This window comes from Sphaeramia orbicularis, chromosome 10 (genome assembly GCF_902148855.1).
Source record: "Sphaeramia orbicularis chromosome 10, fSphaOr1.1, whole genome shotgun sequence".
NCBI classification, from domain to species: domain Eukaryota; kingdom Metazoa; phylum Chordata; class Actinopteri; order Kurtiformes; family Apogonidae; genus Sphaeramia; species Sphaeramia orbicularis.
The window spans coordinates 36,673,820-36,688,596 of record NC_043966.1 but is presented as its reverse complement, the minus strand read 5'-3'; the positions used below and the strand labels follow the sequence as shown (position 1 = coordinate 36,688,596).

The window sequence follows — 14,777 nt, the reverse complement described above, 5'->3', positions numbered from 1 at the left end:
ATCTAAACTCAACAGGATGTTTTCCCAGGTTTGTCCTGTTTTTTTGTTTTGTTTTGTTTTATTTTGGGGTTTTTTGCATTTTCCAGTCATTATAGCATTGACAATAGGAATCACATTCAACTATGACACGCCGGTGCAACATCTGACAAGAGTCTAGGCCTGAAGACATTTACAACATGCCCACAATAAAACTCAGAGCTGATAATAGTTACTTTGTGCTCTAATAGTGGTTAAATAATTGGAGCTGTCTTTTCCAAACATTGGGTTGGGACCAAAATGGGTCATGGAGCTGTTTGCATTGGGTCACTAATTACCACCCCCCCATCCCTCGAAGGGGAAGCAAGGGATATTGTTTTTGGTTCGGTTTGTTTGTAAAACTAAGTAAGTAACTTTTTTTTATGAAGCGCTTTTCACAGATAAAAATCACAAAGTGCTGTACATAAAATAGATGCAATAAAACAACATAAGAGTAATTTCATTAAATAGATAAAAAGGATAAATCCATCAACCAAAAGCTTTCCTAAATAACAATATCTTGAGCTGTTTTTTAAAAGAGTACACAGAGTCGACCACATGGAGGGCCAGGGGCAGGTCATTCCAGAGTCTGGGGGCTACACCCTGAAAGGACAGGTCTCCATGGGTTTTAAAACGAGTCTTTGGGACCCTCAGGAGGCTCTGGCCTGAAGACCTAAGGGTACGCCCTGAGGAGCAGGGGCACAATAAGTCAGCTATAAACTGGGGGGCCTGACCATGCAACACTCGGAAAGTCAGGACTGAAATTTTTAAAATCAATACGAAATTTGACTGGAAGCCAATGAAGAGCTGACAACATGGGGGTGATGTGATGAGTGGGTTTGTTTGTTAACACTCTAGCAGCAAAACTATTGGTCGAATTCATACCAGATTGAGTTCATAGACTGTCAGTGACCCAGATATAACTGATTACATTTTGGGAACAGTAGGTCAAAGTTAAAACTTTTTATGAACTAAAAAAAAATAATAATTTATTTAAATTAGGCAAAATTTCAAATGTCTATAAAAACATCAATTTTGTTTCAATTTACTTCAAACTTGGCGCATATACAGAGGCAATTGATATGCTGACATCAGCACATGCATGGACATGATGACAACAGCTGGATCGATGCTAAATAAGCGAAATAAGATACAATACGTGCGAGGGGCGGGATTTGTGGTGGCTGGCACTACTTCAAAACTATGATGTGTCAGGTCCTAATTAAAATGGAGGATGTTTGTTGACCTCATTAAAGCCATGTGTGATGTGTGGAAGAGGCCTCAGTAAAACATGAAAACGCCAAATGAACATGACATAAAAAACATAAAGCATCAACCGTAATGATGAAAATAACTGAAAAGATGCAGCAAGAAGCAAAGATTTAACTGGTGACTTTAAAACATAGTGTTGGTCATGTTGGTGTATATTAAATGTGTCTCTGTGTGTCATTACCTTGATGACGCTACTCGTCAGCGGTCATAGCACTATTTTTTTTTTTTTATGACTGATGTTATTTGCATTTTGATGACGCAAGGGTCAGTAAAAATTATGTAGTTTTGTACATTTTGGTCTAGACATAAAATTCTTGTTGAAAACATTTGGATACCACTGACTTACTGACACTGTAAAATGTCCAAATCTTACACTAGGTGACCAATAACATTTTTATGACATCATTATTATGTGCCAAATATATATATATGTACGTTTAAGACAATCCAAAGGACTTTAGAACGAACCAAGAGAAGAGTACAGTGAGTCTTGGAATCAGAAAACACATCATAACACCTCATCACAGTGGTCTGGTCATTTCCAGTTGTAGCCTATATGCAGGTGCACCTCAATAAATGAGAATATCATCAAAAAGTAGAATTTTTTTCAATAATTTGATTCAAAGTGTGAAACATCTTTATATAGAGATTCATCACAAACAGACTGATATATTTCAAGTGTTTGTTTCATTTCAATTTGATGATTATAACTTACAGCTAATAAAAATGCAAAATTCAGTATCTCAGAAAATTTGAATATTACTGAAGACCTAAAAAAACATAAATGAAATATTTTCAACAGAGAAATGTTGGATGACTGAAAAGTATGAGCATGTATAGGATTCAATACTTGGTTTTGGTCAATACTGGTCTTAAGTAATATTCTAATTCTCCGAGATACGGAATTTAGGTTTTTATTAGCTGTAAGTTATAATAATCAAAATGAAAAGAAATAAACACTCAGTCTGTCTATAGACAAAGATGTTTCACTTTTGAATTGAATTACTTGAAAAAATCAACTTTTTGATGATATTCTCCTTAATTGAGGTGCCCCTCTGTACAACTGGATATGACCAGACCACTGTGATGAGGTGTTGTGATGTTTTCTGACTCTTCTTCTGTGCAGGTTGTGATGGACAGATGTTTATGTGTATATAAATTATCCAAACAAGGAACTGAAAAGAGGTTGAACATGAGCTCATTTTATTCTTATAAGGCATCACAACTGTACAGTACATCACCTCACACATCGTCTCGTGTCATACAGATAGAAGAATAGAAAAATATAGACTGCTACTACTGTCACCATGAAGCATTTTGAGACTAGCATACATTCTTTAAACTGATTCTCAATGATGGTTTACTAATAATAATAATAATAATAATAATAATAATAATAATAATAATAATAATAATAATAATAATAATAATCTCCAGCCCAAGACGAGAACAGACAGAATCCTCAGAAGGTGAAAATATACAAAGCAGCTGGAGCTGTCTTTCTTTTTTCTTTTCTTTTTTTGCACTGCAGTACATCCACAGCATTATGTTGTAAGTTAGAAAAACACTCAACAGTATCAGCTTTTTTTTTTTTTTTTAATGGTGAGGTGGATCTGCAGCATCACGTGGAGCCCCATGTCTCTGGGGTTTCCTTGCTCCAGGTGGTGGCGGCGGCGGCAGCCCCTCCAGAGTCAACAGTCAGGAAGCTTTTTGTCTGTTTGTTTTCTGTTTTTTTTTGTTTTGGCCGGCAGTAGTTTGATGCGTACAGGCTACCAGACAACAGTGAGTGTTTGGCAGGGGGACGCACGCTGTCGCAGCACATAGCAGCACCAGCTTTCAGGTGTTTCAGTGTGACAGCAAAATCCTCACTCATGCTAGAACGAGTCAGAAGAGCCCTTAATCGAATGGAATTACTAATTACTACATTTTTGTTTGTTTCCAAGCTGTGGGGAGGTGAAGGGGTATGTGGGGGTACAGTTCACTACGACAACGTGTGTTTCGACATCCTGAGATGAAAGCATGCATCGGTTGGATCTCCACAACACTCAACATGGTGGGTGGACAGCCTGACCCCCTCCTCCTGAAATCTTCACTGAAAAAATAATGGCTAAAGGAATGTCACTAACATCACATTAACACTAGTACATGTGCAAATGTTTGGCAAACTTATAACAGCATACTGTATATTTATGTGTCTATGCTATGAGAACAGTACAACATAAAAAACTATAGGTTACTCTGAGGGTTTCTGTGACACAGACGCAGCTCAGATTGGTTTTCGAATAAAACAAAGTGCAAAATATCTCCTTGTCCATCGCTGCTCTGTGCTTTTCCATAAACAGACAAAAGAAAATGAAATTATCGGAATGCATTTTCTCTCGGATAGCAGCGTCTAGTGCTGCTGATGACAATCAGTGCTCATCGTGTGTAAAGTCGGTGATGTAAACCTCTCAGAAGAAGGGATGGGAGACGACAAATGTCCATGAGGTCACCACCATGTCACGTTCTGATAGGCACAAACACGGAGGAGGGGGCAACATAGACCTGCAGGAGGAATACATAAAATAGAAATTCGTTTAAAGTCTTGCAGATATTTTGTCAACTCTGTGTTAGTGTTGTTTTTGTCAATGAAAATTATGACGAAATATCTTTGTTAACGAACCTTTATGGCGTGGTGGTCATGTGACGATAACTATGATTAAATGTGTAATGCAATATTGTTGACTAGGGTTGAGCAGATTAAATAGAATTGCATGACTAAAAAGAGACTAAAATACCATTTTCATTGACTAAAACAAGACTAAAATGTCATCAGTTTTCGTCCACTAAAACTAGACAAAAATAGTCGTGTACTATTCTGACTAAAATACGACTAAAATGCTCAGGATTTTAGTCGACTAAAACTTGACTAGACGAAAAAGCTATGAACGTTACTAAAACTAATGAAGACTGAAATGAGAGTCTGGCACAAAGACTAGACTAAAACTAAAATTAAAACAGGCTGACAAAAACAACACTACTCTGTGCACTTACATTTTAGGACTGAAGGGGTCAACTCCAGTTATGCCTCATTTTCGATGGTCATCCCTGGGTTACTGGCACCTGAATGGACACACAGGAGGAGTGGGGGGGGCTGATGATTCAATAATCAGCTGATCTTCCAACCCTGCTCTTTATTACTGTATGAGTGATCACTGTCTCTACTAACACGTTACCCTGAAATATTGCATCAGCCTAAAATGACAGATACTGGAAAAACTGCTAAAACCTGTTTTTTTCAATTGAACCATAAGCTAAAATGATTCTCTATTTACCTCTATTGTAGGATATAGAGTGAAGTTTCAGGTTCAGTGTGTACATGTTGCTGATTGCACTAGTATTTGTCTGCTGTGTGTATTTTAATAAAGATATTCAAAGGCAAAGTATGCAACATTTCTGGCTTGTGGTTGTAGAGTGGGGTCAAACTTCTTCCACTTTAACGAGGAAGAGAGACCTGGGGTCAAGTGAGCATGAGACTGTAATAAGAAAGAGAAGTGACAGCAACACGCAAAAATGTGAAATAGAAAACTGGACAACTGGGCTGGACTCATTTGATTTTGTTCTTCTTGCGTACACTGCATGATGCCGTTATTGGCTGGAGGTACAAACACACTAGTGAACGTCCCAAACAGCAAAACAAGAGGCAAACAGAGAGTACAGGCAGAGGGCAGGGTCTCTGCAGGTACACTACCAATCACATGTTTGGACACACCTTCTCACTCAGTGGTTTTGCTCTTGTTGGCTGCTTTGCCTTCACTCTGTGGTCCAACTCATCCCATCTCATCAGCTAATGCAGAACCCCATCACTCCCCTTCTTGATCAAATAGTCTTTACATAGACTGGAGGTGTGTTTAGGGTCACTGTCCTGTTGGAAAACAAATGATGGTCCTACTAAGCATAAACTAGCTGGGATGGCGGGTCGCTGTAGAGCACAGGTGTCAAACATGCGGCCCGGGGGCCAAATCCGGCCCGCCAAAGGGTCCAGTCCGGCCCTTGGGATGAATTTGTCAAATGCAAAAATTACACCAAGATATTAACAATCCTTTTAGTTCAGGTTCCACATTCAGAACAATTCAATCTCAAGTGGGTCAGACCAGTAAAATACAATCATAATAACCTATAAATAATGACAACTCTAAATTTTTCTCTTTGTAAATCTAATATTTTCATGTATTTACACTAAAACAAAGTATAATTTCACAAAAAATCTGAATAACATGAACAAATACGAACAACCTGAAATGTCTTAAGAGAAGAAAGTGCAATTTTAACAATATTCTGCCTGTTATTAAATGTTTTTATGTATTTCTAGATCCACTGTGATCCTTAAGTTATAATGTACATGTGTAAACAATAAACTGAGGCAGGATATTGTTAAAATTACACTTATTTTTTCAGTTTCTTCATGTTATTCACATTGTCTGAAAGGATAGTTTGTAGATGTAAACCTTCTCATAATATAATTTAACTTTTTTTGCTCTAAAACAAAGAGAAAAGTTTGGAGTTGACATTATTTATATATTATTATGTTATTATTTTACTGGTTCGGCCCACTGCAGATCAAATTTAGCTGAATGTGGCCCCTGAACGAAAATGAGTTTGACACCCCTGCTGTAGAGGGCTGTTGTTGCCACACCAACAGTGTTACCAGCAAAGCACCTCCACACCCTCACACCTCCTCCTCTTCACACAACAAGATGGAAACCACACATGTGGAAACCATCCGCTCACCTTTTCTGAATCTCACACAGATGCGGCAGGTAGAACCGGATGTCTAAAATTTGGACTCATCAGACCCAAGTACAGCTTTCCACTGGTTTAATGTCCGTTCCTTCTGTTTCTTCATAGGAGGAATTCTCTTCTTCTGGTTGTTTTTCCTTAGTAGTGGCTTCTTTGCGGTGATTTGATCATGAATGTCTCCTCAGAACAGCTGGTGTTGAGATGTGTCTCTTATGTGGGTTCTAATCTGAGGCGCTGTTAATGGTACAGTTTGTGAGACGAGAAACTCAAAGGAACCTATCTTGGGCCGCAAAGGTAACTGTTGGTCTTCCATTCCTGGGGCATTCCTCATGAGAGCCAGTAATATCATAGTGTTTGATGGTTTTTTATGACAATTAGTTGAGTGGTTCTTGCTGTACTATGGATTAGAACAATAGTCGAACAGGGCTATTCACTGTATAAAACTGTGCACCAAAAATACCTCAAAACAAAACAAATGATGGCAAAACATTACACAAGTTAACTCTTGATGGGGGACATCTCTTAAAGGAGTGACATTTTGCTTTTTTCTTTTTTTTTTTTTTAAATAGAATTATGCATTTTAAAACATTTCCCTGTGGTCTACATAAACTATAAATGCTATACTTGGGTCTGAATTCTTCATTAATTCAACTCCACAGGTCCATCTTCAACCCTATTTCTGACTAATGACACCAGAAAGGTCTTTTTGAGCGCTGGCCCTTTAAATGCAAATGAGCCACTTCATGCCCCACCCCCTCCAGGTTGTTGGCTGGCTGTGCTGCTCTGTTCCATTCAACCACTTGTGTTCGTTAATGCAACCAACAACTGAACATTTTAGGTAACTGTATCGAAGTTTGGACATATTTTCAGTATGTAAATCCTGACCTTATATGTGCAAATGTCATGACGTAACTAGTTATAGACGTAACAAATTAAGCAGGAATTAAAACAGGTGGTAGAAATCCATTCAGTTTTTGCCAGAATGAATATAAAGATAACTTTGCAGCACCTGGAGGGTTCAAATTCAAACTTTTTGAACTATTAGGGTCCAAATACACAAATAAATGTACCAAAGACTAATAAAAGTGGGTTTAACAAAATATGACCCCTTTAACTGAAAACCATTCCAGCTGACTACCTAATGAATGTAATGGAGAGAATGCTAAGAGTTTGCATGACTCCACAATGTAGAAAGTACTGAAAACAAAGACAAACCACTGAATGAGAAGGTGCATTCAAACTTTTTCCTCGTATAAAAAAAATACACTACCACACACTGATAGGGGGTCAGAGGTGATGGCTGAGAGTTGTCGCTGGGTAAGTCTATATTGTGTTTTTAAAGGAAAATGTTGCATACTTTGCCTTAACTTTGGTGTAGGATCAAACATAGTAATTGACAGCAATGCAGTGTTGGTTGTCACTATAAAAACAGTCCTGGGCTACTATAGAAATATGGTGGTCTCTGAAGAAATGCAAGTGACTGTGACCTTTGACCTCAATATTCTAGTTCATCCGTGGGTCCCAGTGAACTGAAATTAACCTCCTCACATATTAATGCAACACCTTGTGCACACATAAACACACTCACCAAAGTTACAATTTAAATGAATTTTGGTTTTTGTTATCACTTAATAACCTGATGTTATTTTGCTAAACTAACATATTGGATGAGAATGTAACTATTGACACACAATGTCTGTCCATTACACTGAACATAATAATTCAACAATATTATTACTATCACATTACACTATTATTTAAACCCTGTATTATACTATACCACTATTATAATACTATTAATACCCTTCTTGTCCTTCTCCACGCCATTGTCACTCTCAGACCAGGAGGGGGTGCTGGTGAGCAGCCGACTCTGAGACTCCCTCAGGGGTTTGGAGGGGAACTGGTGACCCTCTGCCACACTGGAAACACAAATACACATGGACAGGAGTAGCAATCTTGAAAACACGATCACAATACGTCTGTTTTTTTTTGTTTTTTTTAAATAAAATCATCTGAAGTAGTTTTTTTTATTCCTGCTTTCTGTGTGATAAGTTTAAAACTACTGCCTGGTGATTTCCCCTGTATCATTAAACCATTACAAGCTCCATGTTTTTATTCTAATTTTACTGTTTTATAGATGTGTCTTTATTTTTACTCACCTCTTAATTGCAGAGTTGGAGCTGCTGGGTGATGACGGCTGCTCAGGATCCAGATTTACCAGACAGGTTGGGAATGAACAACCGTCACCTAAACTGTAGAGGAAATAAAACACAAAGAGTAGGTTGTTATTTAAGGAAATTATTTGATATCATGAATGTGAGAGTTTATGCATGGCTAACTATATATAAGATGTTTAGCCATGCATAACATGACAGCTGAGGCTCAGTAGGTAGAACAGGTCATCCACAAACTGCAGGCTTTAACATGCTGAACAGTCCTTGGACTAAACGCTGAGCCCTGGGTCGCTCCTGTTGGCAGCTCTGCATGAACCAGTTCCAGTGAGATGGAAAAATGGTTTATAAATACAGTCCATTTATCTAAGCAAGGATCTGTTTGTTTTCAGAGGTGTTCAACATGTGAGGCATCAAAACAAATTCCATAAAAAAAACAATGTGAACTGATCAGTTTATCAATCAATTTTAATTTTTACAATGACATTCTATGATTTTAAAATGTTTTCTGCAGCAACACAAAAACCTCATCTCTCTTTTCTGACCTGGACACCTGAACAGACCTTCAGACTTAATAAAGCAAAGGTTAGCAGGCGTTATTGGGACATTATGAATAATTTCATCCCATTTTGACTTAATTCAATGAGCTGTTTTCTTAGCGTCTAACCAATAGTAGATAGTGGATTTTGGGAGGCTGATACCAATATTTGCTAGTAAAATTATCTGTATATACTGTATGTTTTACAGTGATGCCTCAAATGATGATAAAAATAAAATACGCATATTTTTTGTTCATTCTATGTTCTATAAAAAAATAAAACTTTCAGCTTAAATTGGTACTCATACATATGGGTCGACACTTTCGAGATGACAAAATCTATCTCACTTTCCAACAAAACAGATTCCCTGAGTGTATCATCTGTATTTTTGTTGTATATATTTTTTTAATCATATGGATGGTAACACTAGTAGCAATTTGCAGTGGAAAAATTTATTTTCCAAAAGAGTTCATCAAAACAATAAGTTATGTCATTTATTGTCTGTGTTTTATTCTCTTCCCAAGAATAAAGCAGATAACAGTGACTTCAACTCATGCTTCACAGGAAATCAAGACGTAAATATATTTTCAATAACTGAAAAAAACCCCAAAACAAAACAGAGGATTTAATCATGTGACTTTCCTCACAGATCTTCAAGAAATATGTAAAAGGAAGTGAAATGCTGTCAAAAGTATGATTTTTATTGTAAAATAAGACATTTTCATGACACCAGTGACAGGAGACATTCACTTCTGTAAAAATTAATATTACCAAATTCATATCGTAAAATATGAGTGAACCGCATCCCTTTAAATTTAATGATAGTGCAGATTTAATGCAATAGGCCTATGTCCGATCCATCTGTAGGGTTCTTACTCATCTTCATTGAGTACATCTTTGATAGTGCATCACAGTGTCTTACCTGGAGAAAAGGGGCACAGGCCAGTATTTAACTTCATCACCAAAGACCTGGCGGAAGTTCTTACTGAAGCCCAGGCTGAAACCGTTTTTATCTGTGCCATGACGAAACACCGGAGCACGCACCGCCTCTGAGAGCACGAGACAGAAAGGAGTCAGATGAATGAAAACTCCGTCAATCTTACTCAGCAGGAACTTTTTCTCAGAGCAGGTCAACATGTGAGCCATTATTGGTGAATGACTGTGAGTCAAAGTGTCTTTGTTCTGGAGGAAAAGCAGATCTGAGGTTGTGCTGCCAGGTGTGACTTCTCTTCCTGAGCAACGTCGCAGTGTCTGTTACTAAGCTGATTACTGTTCTGAGCCTTGTGTTTTTGCATTACACTGAAACATACTCCTCTGGATAATCCACTCTCCTCATCACAGAGACAAAGTGTGCCACTGTGCACACATAATGAGAAACTGTAACGGCCCAGAGACGCTCATCAAATCACTGCACTGATGAGGATGTTGACTGGTGGTGGGAATAATGCAACCAGACACCCTTCATCATTTAAGCAAAGGCAACACTGAGCAAACAGTCAGCAGACGTTTAGGGTTCATTAAGATGAGCGAGCTACTGTCCCCCTGAGGCTGTTTAAATACTGCAGCGACAAACTGGACGCACAAGAACACGCACACAGGAACGAAGAACGCCACCTACCCAGAGTGGACCTGTTCTTACACACCAGCCAGCAGTGGTAGATGAAAAGGGACGCGAGACTGACGGAAAACATGGAGGCCGAAAAGAACAGGAAGAGGATGTGGAACTTGGCTTGAGTGTCTGGTAGACCATTCTGAGGGAAGAGCACAGTGGACAAGGACTCAGGTCTTTTACTTGAGTACTGTGTGATATTTAGCATCATCTAGTACTGTTGATGCAGACTGCAGCCAACCGAACCCCGCCCCACCCTCCCCTACGTTGACTGCAAAATATCTGGAAGGCCTTTGTTACAACCAGTGATTGTTTTGTCCATTCTGGGCTTTTTTATTTAACCCACAAAGACCCATTGTTACTTATGTGGCAGTTCCAAAATATTTTTTCTCGATATTTTACCTTTTTTAAGTGATTTATCACTATTTATTTATAATATTACCCTCTGTGTTTTGTGGGTTTTTTTGTGAAAATTGTGTATTTTCCGAAATGTAATCTACTGATCATGTAGATGTACATAAAAGGGTCATTTAAAGTTGAGGGTTATTGTATCGAAAACAGAGAAACCTCAATAAAAAGTGACTTTTTCAGCAAAGATATCATTACCTGAACATAAAACAAGTGTCTCCATCCACTGTCATTTATCAAACTCCTTGGGTTTTACTGGGAAATCAATGTTGTAGAAGATGATGGTGTTTCTAAGTTCACTATGGAGCCACTGAATGTCCAAATGGGTCATATCTGATGACCACGAAAAGATGACAAACTGCATTTTACACCAATTATTTACACATATTGATACAATTTGTAGATCAACAGGTATTAAACATTTTAGATCAGTAGATGGTTTTCGTTTCCAGTGGATGTTTGGGTCGTTATGGATTAAGGAGGCAATAACTCTGGTCCGCATTCAGAATTAGTTGGTGAAAAAGAAGGAGTTCATTGTGAGGTGATGTAGAAATATAGAGAGGTGAAGTTCTGGTAGTGCCCCATGGGACATAAATAACCGTCGCTGAGGATGTCTCCACAGCTTCAGTGTGAGTAGACTTGTGGTAATCCTCTGCTCTTTTTATGCTTTTTCATCTCACTCACGAAGAATGAGGTGAAGTATGGAAAGATAATGGATAATGGCTGCTTTGGCGTTGTATGATCTGAGGTACTAGATGCAGTCCACTGAGCTGTTTTACGTTGGATGTTTAGATGTTACCTTACCACAAACCGTGGCTTGTAAAATTATATTTTAATTTGACAAACCTCATATGTGTACATGGTGATGCAATTCATAATATTCTTTGGCTCCTGCCATTCACTACTTTTAATTTTTTTTTTTCTAATGTTAGGTCCCATGGGACACACCAGCCCACTTTGGCTCTCAATATGGTAATGCACTCCATCTCAAATATTATTATACACTAACAAAAACACATTTCTTTAAACCCCTTAAATCATACACACTAGACAATACTGCAGATTTAAAGCAGTATTACTCTTTTAGCATCAAATTTTACAGAAAGAACCAAAAGGGAAAATAGTCCATTTCAGAATAATACCTTGAAGATTTGAAGTTTGTGTTGAAGTTGTTAAAACCTTTTCTAATCAGTAGCTAAACTGTAGATTGCCTAAACAGTAGCTAGTGAGTACACTGTAGAGGAGCAGAGGTGAGGTAATGAAGAAGAGCAGGTGTAAGGATTTTTGCAGAAAAACCCCAGTCATAGACATAGACATATGTGTAGAGGCTGTTTTCATGGATGTAGGCAACAGAGAAACAGCGTTAGCCAACGTCAACAAATAATCTGCTTCCAAAGGCAGCACAAACTACATGTAAGTACATAAATATGCATTAATCTTACACTGAACCTTTAAGAACTGTATGTAGTGCTGACTAGCTTAATACATAATAATACACTAAAAGTAAAAGTAAAAGGACGTGCCTTTTACTTTATATAAATAATATTAATCTATAAAGTAACTATAGTAGATACTTGTAGTACTAGTGCAGTAGTTTCCTCAGTTATATTCTAACACTGTAAAACCAATATATCAATGCAACAAATACAGCGACAACCGAACTCATCTAGATCTGGGCAGTGGGCTTCTACTGGGAACTGAGAGACAGATTTCTACTCATCTATTCAAGAGGGAGTTTACGGAGTTGCTTCTACTTGAGCACCACTAACTGCTTATTCATTTCATACCAAGTACTCTTTGAGACGGAAGTGTGCTCTACCTCCAGCCTTGGTGGAAAAAAAAGCAACAAATCAACAAAAAATGTGCATGTTATTAGACATCTGTTCAGCTCTTATTAGAAGTGTTTGGTTCAAAGGCAATCATTTCTAAAGACAATAAAACCAGAGAATAACATATGCAGTTGACAAATAATAGGCTTACCAGCCAAAATTTGATGAAGTACTTCAGGTCTGTAGCGGTTATAAAAAGGCAGTAGAGTAGCGAATATGCCAAGAACAGCATGAAGAACTTGTAGTTGGAGAATCCCACACAGTTGTTCACCCTGTAGCACAAATGATGTATTAAAAGTTACTGAAGACACAATACCGATAATCAAATACATCTTTTTTCAAATTTGTAAAACCTGAGTGATAGCCTAATTATCACCCATCATAAACACAGTCTGCTCGTTTATATAACAAACTGAAATGTCACTTGGGCCTTTTCGGAAATTTTGTCGTGACATGCATTGTGGGAATGGGAATTCCATGCAGCAGTAATTTCGCTGTGTCTTGGTGAGCGCTGAACACAAACGTCACCTTTACCTCCATCCACCGACTATACCCATTATCTAAAAGAACCCTGGTGGACTGTATAAGTTTACATTATAGCGATCTGGCTTCTTTTCTTGCCGAATCTGTGAGAAACCACTTTTGCTTAGTCACCATTCCCACAAAACACATGGCAACAAAATTTCCAAAAAGGCCCGAGTGAAGTTTCGGTTTGTTATGTAAACCAAGCGGACTGTGTTTATGATGGAGTCATCTTCGAAGTTGTTCACTGTGAGGGAAGTGAATCATGTGCATAAGAACATAAAGACTAATGGATTAGTGACAATTAGGCTATTAGGGTTTTACAAATCTGGAAAATATTTGTGATGACAGTCATACACTGCTTTAAAAATAACTTTGTCTTGTAAAATCAGTTTATTGTACATAATGATAGTCAGCTTGTCGAGGCTGTTTAGACTTATTAAATGCATGAACACTTTATGTGACAAAACTCAATTGTCACTCATTGTGCAGGATTTAGTGTCATCTAGAGGTAAGGACGTTATTGTAACCAACTCAAAGACTCCTCACCTTCCAATGCACAGTGCTAAAATACAACAAATGCTAAAACAAACCCTTCACCAGAGCCAGTATTTGGTTTATCCATTTACTACAATGCAACACACCAGACTCTGACAGATCACTGTGTTTGTGTTATATGATAAATATCTGTTTATCTACAGGTGGAATGGGTTCACACAGTCTGCCATGTTGGTCTCCATTTTTGCACATCAGCTCAGAACAGAGCTCATCTTCCTCTCTTTTTGGTTTTATAGTAGGTTTGATGTCCGTGTTAAGGTGCATCACCATCGTCTCCTATGTTTGAGTCTGTACTGGAATGAATGGCATTTTACTTAATTAGCCCAGAACAAAGAAAACAAAGGGATTCCACCCTTTTTACGCCATTACATTACATGAGTAGGATATATTCAGTTGGGTACAATCTTCAGTCACCACTAGATGTCACTAAATATCACACACTGAAACTTTAACTGCTTTGCTATTAGAAGTGAGATGCCAGAATAAAAGTGCGAGTTTCTCCTGTCGTTCTCCTTCCTTCTGCTATCTCTACTGCGTTGAAAGTTCACGTCACTATGTGAAAGATCGACAACCTGGCAAGTTTTGACAAGGTCACAAGGTCTTTTTATGTGCCATTTTCTTTTGTGGGGATTTGGTCCTTATAATACCAGAAGGTGCCTCCTCATGTGCACATGTTCCGTCTTCTCCCCCAACACTGTTTTGCAGTTCCTTAGTTGCAGTATCCTGTGTTCAACACCCTCCAAGAACTACCCAAAATACAATAGTAGAGGGTGTCAGATCTGTCTATAGTACTGACACAGTGCTAACAGTGTGTGTACATATGTCTGGATATGTGAGAATAATAGTTTGCCACATTTATTCAGCATCCAGCTCTATTATTTAACATGACATTTAGGTTACAAGAGCTAAAACCAAGAAAATTTAACCTTCCTTTAAAATATAAATGTGTTTAACTGTCAAAAATGTTTACAGCTAACATGATCCACTGGCAATGTGTCTAATATCACAGCTTGTCTACAGTATTTGCAGAAATCACCATGATGGAAATCAGGTTTGTTTTGTCTCCCTCTGCTGC

The 14,777-nt window shown here is 38.0% G+C and overlaps 1 protein-coding gene across 3 annotated transcripts in view; it reads right to left on the bottom strand.

Annotated features, from left to right (window-relative positions):
• Nucleotides 1–2,473: 2,473 nt before the first annotated feature.
• zdhhc2 (zDHHC palmitoyltransferase 2) overlaps nt 2,474–14,777 on the bottom strand; it is a 24,178-nt gene continuing 11,874 nt past the window's right edge. The window contains exons 7-14 of one of the 3 annotated variants that reach the window (XM_030146378.1): nt 12,774–12,894; nt 12,581–12,619; nt 10,395–10,527; nt 9,699–9,825; nt 8,226–8,318; nt 7,870–7,985; nt 4,314–4,389; nt 2,474–3,896 (exon numbers count right to left, since the gene is read on the bottom strand). In XM_030146378.1, coding sequence (XP_030002238.1) covers nt 4,349–4,389; nt 7,870–7,985; nt 8,226–8,318; nt 9,699–9,825; nt 10,395–10,527; nt 12,581–12,619; nt 12,774–12,894 — 670 coding nt within the window. In that variant the 3' untranslated portion in view covers nt 2,474–3,896; nt 4,314–4,348. The remainder of the gene's footprint in view (nt 3,897–4,313; nt 4,390–7,869; nt 7,986–8,225; nt 8,319–9,698; nt 9,826–10,394; nt 10,528–12,580; nt 12,620–12,773; nt 12,895–14,777) is intronic. The other 2 variants (XM_030146377.1, XM_030146379.1) reach the window with 2 other exon arrangements.